The 7630-nt window shown below is 42.0% G+C and overlaps 1 protein-coding gene across 1 annotated transcript; it reads left to right on the top strand.

The window, feature by feature from the left end:
• The first annotated feature begins 908 nt into the window (after nt 1–908).
• On the top strand, nt 909–4583 carry LOC112571017 (carboxylesterase NlhH-like). Its single transcript, XM_025249795.1, has 8 exons — nt 909–1556; nt 1829–1961; nt 2521–2642; nt 2884–2981; nt 3208–3302; nt 3624–3763; nt 3965–4051; nt 4256–4583. Exons 1-8 carry the CDS (start codon nt 1331–1333, stop codon nt 4324–4326), a joined length of 972 nt encoding a protein of 323 aa, XP_025105580.1. The 5' UTR covers nt 909–1330; the 3' UTR covers nt 4327–4583.
• The last annotated feature ends 3047 nt before the right edge of the window (nt 4584–7630 follow it).

Below are 7630 nucleotides of genomic sequence, written 5' to 3'. Positions count from 1 at the left end.
AACATTTAATTTCCTACCTGAGTCTGGAGAGGTGACCTGTTGAGTCTATAACTGCCCGATGCCTCGGTAACTGTTCGCACTCTTCTCGCTTCGCCTCGTTACGTAGTTGGAAACGTCTCCTAATGAACACAGTCCTAATGATTCCACGTGCGACGAGTGGTCAAGTCTCTAGTTGTCCGTCTGCACGAATATTATGGGTGTTGCCAGGGCACTACAGTCAAAGACCTTTTATATCATCTTTGCTGCAGTTGATGTCTTTGTACATCCACAACGGCGCGATAAGCGACTTGAAGAGCGCGGGCCACCAGTTCACATCCACGAACGCGCCGGTATGGTGATTCATGTACTGATTAAATATTTATTAGCTGCCCCAAGAGTTGAAGGGCTTGTGGTGCGAGTACTATTGTGTGAAACGTGAATGAGAGTTGAGAAATCAGATCAGCCTTTTCTTTCGGTATCCGCATGTTTTGTCAGAGAAAGATAAACGCATACGTGCATGCGTGCGTGCGTCCTAGTGTGTGAATATGTATGCAGGTGCGTGTGTGTATGTCGATGTCGTTATTCTTTTATTAGTATTGGGTCATTGACTATCGTTGTACATGTGAGAGAGAGAACGAACCATATTGACTAAACCCTCAACCCATTTCACTCAGGGAATGGTTTGACAAGTCTATAAAGAGATAACCTCTCACGTCACTAACAGCCAAGAATTATAAATAAATATACATACAAACTTAAATCCATGAAATGCCTTAAAATATCCTAAAACAAAAGAGCGATAGGTTTTTTTTCTAGTGTGTGTGTGAGAGAGAATCACCGGTGGGGCTGAAATGAAGGTTGCTGTACAGACACCGGCAGTGTTGTAGAGGTTATCTAAGTTAGACAAGCCGATAGCCGGCAATCACCAACACATAATAACCTAGTGATAACCACTGTGTCACGGAGAAGGCGTGTATTGACTTGTTTTCGCTCTTTATCCGCTTTTCTCGTCTACTTTAAACTGCAAAGCTTCGAACGTGTCTGTCATACTGACCTGGTATCTGAAAAGCCAAGGGCACGAGCCGGGGCTGAGGGGGGACGAATGGGGTCACTGTGTTACGTGACGTACAACCACCCTCAACCTTGACCTGTCCGTCATGTCGCGTCTGTCGCACGAGAAGATGTGAAAAAAAGAAATATTTTGGAGTATAAAGTCCACGTCCTCGCGTAGCAAACGCCAGCCACCTTTGTGAATGAGTTCGATCCTGAGCGTCAGCAATCGTTTGATTCTATTCTGACGCTCGTCTGACGTTCGACTGTATACTTGGCGGTATTTTTAAGCGACGGTGCAATGGGGGATCTTGAGGCGTGGGGTCAGGTGGCTTCCAGGTACACCATACATCAAGAAACACTGACCTACTTCAGGCGGTTGAAGGGACTCGGTTTCAAGAGAGCTGAGGAGCAGACGCCGGAGGAACTTCGGGCCTTCTCCCTTCGCCGCAGTGAACTTTTTGGCGGCCATGTCGACTTCTGTGGCTCGGAAATTGAGTACTTCGCATCTTCTTTGAACAGTCAGAGTATGCCCCTTCTTTTTTTATTATTGATGTATTTATAGCTTACATTACTTTCAGCACTTGTGGTTTCGACCAGAGGACATAGTAAAAATGGAAAATTCAACATGGCTGTTTATTAGTATTGCATTTTTAAATTTCTACACGATCTGGATCAGTTTTATCTAATGGAGACCTTACAGAACAAATACATTATTTATCTATCTGTGTATGTGCAACCATAAAGTTAAATATGCATTTGTTGAAGGAAAACCTCATCTTTCAATGTGTTGCTGCAGTTCGCGTGCCAGTGACAGTTTACAAGTCCTTTGATGTCAGTCAGGTTCCAGCCATCCTGGTGTTCTTCCATGGAGGTGGTCTGGTCAGCAGCAGCAGATGTGCTTATGCAACAACGTTTAAAAAGCTGGCTAAGTACTAAATAACAACCACCACCTAATAGATATTCGAATACCGCTAAAAGGAACTGGCAGGTGGCAGCTTTGCTTGCCTAGGGGAACGAGAGAGTTTTATTATAAATAATACGATGCAATATATCATAAAATAATCACAAGTCAATATGGCAATTAGAGGTGATCACAAACAAGAAGACTCGAAGCTGAAAAAAAACCACTAGTGGTGCGAACTAGCAAGACATCGAACCAACGACGCACTTAAAACAAGACTTCCTTTCCGAGACAAGAAGACCAATGACTCTAGTGGTTTGCAAATACACCCAGAGACTCCAGCAGGGTTTACTGAACAGAAGTGATGTGATGATGATAAACTTAGAGGTCAGCAGTGAGAAAATTATGCTAGCAGGGAGGAAGGGGGTAAAAAAACCAACATCATACGGTGTGTGCTTATCAGGACAAAGGGTAGGGGGCGGAGAGGAAGAGTGTGTATGCGCATATGTGCTCTAATTTTTAAAAAGCAAACTACCCTCCTGAGTCGTTTGTATATCTGCTGACACACTGGCTTTTGTATGACACAGGTGTGCTAGGTGTTTGGTGGTGGGTGTAGAGTACCGTCTGGCGCCTGAAGATCGGGTACCTGCCGCCTTTCACGACTGCCGCTGCGCCACAGAATGGATCCTCGGCAACAAAGAACTAGTCGGTAAGCCCTCATCTCCGCAATTACTTTTAGAAAACTGAGGTCGTTCTGCGAGCCACGAGCTGGAGGCTCACAAACCTGCTTTCCTGATGATATTCACCATATTGCTGTTTATTTTTGGTTTACGGGGATTTCAACTAGGAACGGATTTGTAAACCATCGGACAGTTTCTCTCGCAAGGTTGTAGCGAGAAGATATTTTTTCTTGCGTTTTTGCAACTGTTTTTTATGTTTGATATATATAGGAGGCCACCCTGACAGTAAGGTGGGTATTGGTGGGGACAGTGCTGGAGGACAATTGACTGCCAGCGTCGCACACGATGTGCAGGGACTGGCATTTCAGGTACACACACAGATACATACACTCACACTTACAATACCACACACTTGCATGGACACACAAATACACACTCACACACACATACACACATATATGTATACACACACAGGAGAGGGAGTGGGAGAAAGAAATTCTGCAGTGAACAGACAAAGAAGTACAATCTCTGTGGACTAGGGGTGCACAGTTGTTACCAGCCAGACAACATGAGAAGTTTGTTGACAACTTGCAGATTGCCATCTATCCGTTCACGGATCTGACGCTGTCGGCGCCATCTTATTCTGAATTCGTCGACACTCCCGGGCTCAACACAAACACCATTAAGTGGTGAGAGTTCTTCAAAACACAGATTGTTCTTCTAAAATTCTGTAATCAACTGAGTTATGCCTCGGATGCGGACTCAAAGGTCAAAGGGTCATCTGCTAAATGCCTGTCCGTGTAGGCCTTCTCAGAATTTACGATCACTTAGTTATAACTCATTGTCTAATCGTCAATTTAATTCTCCAAGAATGAAGATTTTATTTATATAAAATGTTTCGTCGACAGATTTATGGACTGGAGATTGCATAGTGCCAAATGTTTGCTGGCATACACTGCACTTTTGCTTGCTGATGACAAAAGATATAAAGAGTGTGTGTGTTTGCGCAGGTTCATGAAGCAGTTCCTGGAAAATGAAGATCAGGTCACAGACCCCGTTGTCTCACCTTACTTCCGGCCCAGTTTTATAGGTCTTCCTCCAGCTTTAGTCATACTGGCGGAGCTGGATCCCATAAGGGATGATGGACTTGGTAAGTGAAACCAACAGAGCAACAGAAGGACACACAAAATGCACACTTTCATACACTTACATTCACTCTCTCACTCACACGCACACACACACATCCTTGTGCACATGTATAGCCGAGTTCTTCATGTGAATGAATATCCTGTATGGAGCGAAAGACGTAAAGTCTACCATAATTCCTCCTTTCTTCTGTCACTGCTCTCAGCGTATGCAAAAAAGATGCAGGAAGCGGGTGTACCGACTGACATTCTGGTGGTTCACGGAGCACCTCACGTCTTTTTCCACCTGCCAGGTGAGTCACCAGATTTACGGATAATTTAAGCAACGCGGGGTAAAGTCCTCAATCTGACCTATCTGCTAAGAACGGGACGAACAAAGCCTTCTCGTCATTATCAAAGAATACTCCAGAGGTTTGATAAATATCTAGTATGTATAATTATGGTCAACTTAACAGAAAGTAGTAGGACATTAACTCGACTATCTGCTGATTTTCCAGGTCACTTCAAAGAGCTTTGCCGCGAGCCGTACGAAAAAATCGTTGAGTTCGTTCAACGCTTTCAGACATAAGATGACCCTACTCCTTCAAGGCAGACTTTGACTTTAGTGAAGGAAAAAGTTCTGGACAAATCACAACTACAAAAAACAAAACAAAAACAAAAAAACAAACAAAAACAACTTTGTATTTAAACAGAGCCTTTGTAGTTTGATGTACCTCACGTTTGGTACCAGAGACTCAATATATATTACTATTATTATTGTTGTTTGTTTTGTCCAAAAAGTATGCAGGATTGTTGTTAGCAAATAAATTCTCAAGATATTTGTGATGGTGTGTCCACTTTCAGCAAAAGCGCAGTTGTTTATTTAATTTAGTAAACTTTGAGTGTCGCAGTTAATCAGGTAAACATTCAATTATTTCAGCCTAAATAAGAATTTGTTGATTTTTAGCGTTATAAGCAATGAACTTTGCTGTCTGTTAGGATGCATTTTAAATTTTACCTGACTCTGGCAATCTGACTTACGATCTTGTCGCGATGGTGTCACGTGGCTTTGGACATCATATCCTGACGTCGTTGACCTGGCTTTCTGTTTAGTATGCTCGCAGAACAGATGAAATATTCTTTTTCCCCCAAGAAGAAGACTTTGCTTGAAATGAGAAAACTACCCCAACCCGCTCTCAAAAAAAAAAGGGAGAAGCAGTGAGACACTTTTCTCAAAAAGAAGTTAACCTTAAAACTTTTCGAGCAGTCCTTTCTCCGAAAACAGTTTCCTTGTCTTGTCTTGCTTTTCCATTTATTTCATCTTCGTTTAGTTTTTCTACTGCTCTTTTTCCATCATCCTTTACTCTAGGCAAGAGAGTGAATGGTAAATTTTCTTTCCTGCACGTGCAGTCAGGGAATATGTATTATGAATGTATGGTCTGTTACTTGTAGCATGAAAGCTTATCAACTGCATCAGATGGATTGGCCTCCATATAATTCTTCCGGTACTACAGACGCACAGCTGGATTCTAAAAATAATCAGCTTAATACGATAATAAGAGCAGTTATCAAAACTAACGTACTTTCGACTGATTTCGTGCCATGGATTTTGCCAGGAAAAGCACACTACCAAGTTTATGTGGAAGTAACTCAATACATGAGGACATTACAAAAGATAAAACATAGATCTGGCTGTATTAAACATTATGCAGCGAGGAAAAAAACTCTCGTGAAGAAGTTTTCGTAAGCAGGATTATTTTACTTCACAGTTTTATAATTGTTACCCATGAATCATCATTACTTTCACAAAGTTCTTATGAAATCTTGACTATCTGCGTGGATAGGAGACTTCCTCGAGCAAATCACAAAATTCACAGCTAGTTCCACTCGCGAAAGTGTGATTAATGACAAATGGTATCTTAATGACTGATTCGACTCACCCATGTTGGTAGGACCGGTCACATCGTCTGCTGCCACTATAACCACCCGTATTTTTTGTGTTTGGACATTAATAAATTTATGTATTTATTTTACAACCGTTAAGTATAATCAAATTGTCGCACATCCTCCTTTTATCCTTGGACAATGCTGACGACTTGGCAACCAGCAGAAGAGGATGTAAAGTAGTCTTGGTGGTAGACGCAGATCGAGCCTGTCCCGCTACAATGGTAGGAAATCTTTGTTATTGCAAACCTGTTGGTTTTTTTCCCCCCGAGATTCCCCCACCAGTGACGCAATGCCGACATCACTGTTAATTAAATGACTGTAGCCTGTGGCTTTGCCAACATGAGTCAGTGCGAATGCGGAATATATTTTTTTAAAAATGGCGGCAATGAGCACTTCCGGTTTGAAAGGCAAGGAATGATTTTTAGCAGCGAAACGCTTGACTAAAGACATCATTCATTCTTCCTTGACAGTCTGCACACAACGCACGCTGTTAGGCACGAACGTGTCTTTCATTATCCGATAATTAGCGGATATCGTGTATTGAAACTGCATCCATTTCCTGTTTTTGTTCATTTTACGTGGCAAGCAGGCAGGCATTCATTTCCGCGTTCATTGTACTTGAGTGTACTTGAATAGTCATCACTGAGACAGACCAAAACAAGTTTTACATGGATGGACAAATGATGTGATAGTTAAACACGTCATGCATTAGTTGTTACTTTGATTGTGATATTTATTTTATTTTTCTAGTGTCATCTCGATCTCTCGATCCCCATTGACCATTGTTTGACTTAACTCTTTTTTTTTTTTCTTCGGAAGTGACTTTCTCGGCTTGTTCCACATTTCTTGTAGCAAGAATTAATAACGTTTTGCTTGCATCCCCAACCGTCATCTATGAGTCATTGAACATGATTGGTTCACACAAAATTCAGCTTCCCCCATCAAATCCATGTCTCCCTTGACAAGATCTCTCATGGGTGATTATCTCCTGCTTTGATCACTTAAAGGATGTCTGATCACAAGTGGAAAGAATCGATTCACACACATCTAATAATAATATAAATATTGTAAAGTGTCAACTCTTGCACGAGCTATTCAAAGCGCTCGCATACACATACACAGATACATATTGAGCGCGCGCACACTCAAATACCAAGACGTGAATGGGGCTTACATTCTATAATTATAAAGTGAACTGTACAGCTAGAGAAAGAAAACGATACGAATTCATCCCTTGACACCCCCGTAGACGTGTTCATGAAAAATAAATACAAGAACATATAATATATACAGTGTCGCTCCTAGTAATTATATATGTTTTGCATGAAGAAAGAGGGAATTTCTGGAGAATTTGAAGGGACAGTGTGTTCCGGTTGAGTGGGTCAAAGACAGAAAAGGAACGTAGACCAAATGTGCTATAACGGGGCACCTTTTGATTAGAACCTCGTGCCTCACCCCTGCATCCCGAGATGGTCCCGACAAACGTCCATGGAGCGGATGACGTAGAGCTCCAAATTGAGTATATTAGTAGAGGATAAAATCATGCAGCGCTTCCACCCGACCTGCCACAAGGTGACAGGTCCTGTTATAGGTAGAGCAGTCCAAAATTCGGTTGTCGCCAGGTGACTGGCATGGGTTTTCTCTCCTTCTCCCACGACCTCTCTTCTAGAGACCTAATTAAGTTGCCGCCAGGTGATCGGTCCTGCTTGGTAAAGCAGTAGAAGCCTCAGTTGAAGAACATCGATGGCAGAAAACAGTCGCAATAGTCAATGCGAGAGAGGATGGCAGAAGAGAACAATCTGTTGAATTTACAGGTTAAAAAACTCCGTTCATGTTATTTTTTTCTCAAGAGTATTTAATTAGCTTTGTGATTGTCGATAGTCACGCCAAAGGATTGTAAGGAAAAGTATAACGAGTCTCCCAGTAGTCCACAATACATGATTAAT

This window comes from Pomacea canaliculata, linkage group LG8 (assembly GCF_003073045.1).
Source record: "Pomacea canaliculata isolate SZHN2017 linkage group LG8, ASM307304v1, whole genome shotgun sequence".
NCBI classification, from domain to species: domain Eukaryota; kingdom Metazoa; phylum Mollusca; class Gastropoda; order Architaenioglossa; family Ampullariidae; genus Pomacea; species Pomacea canaliculata.
This window is presented reverse-complemented; position numbering and strand designations above follow the sequence as displayed.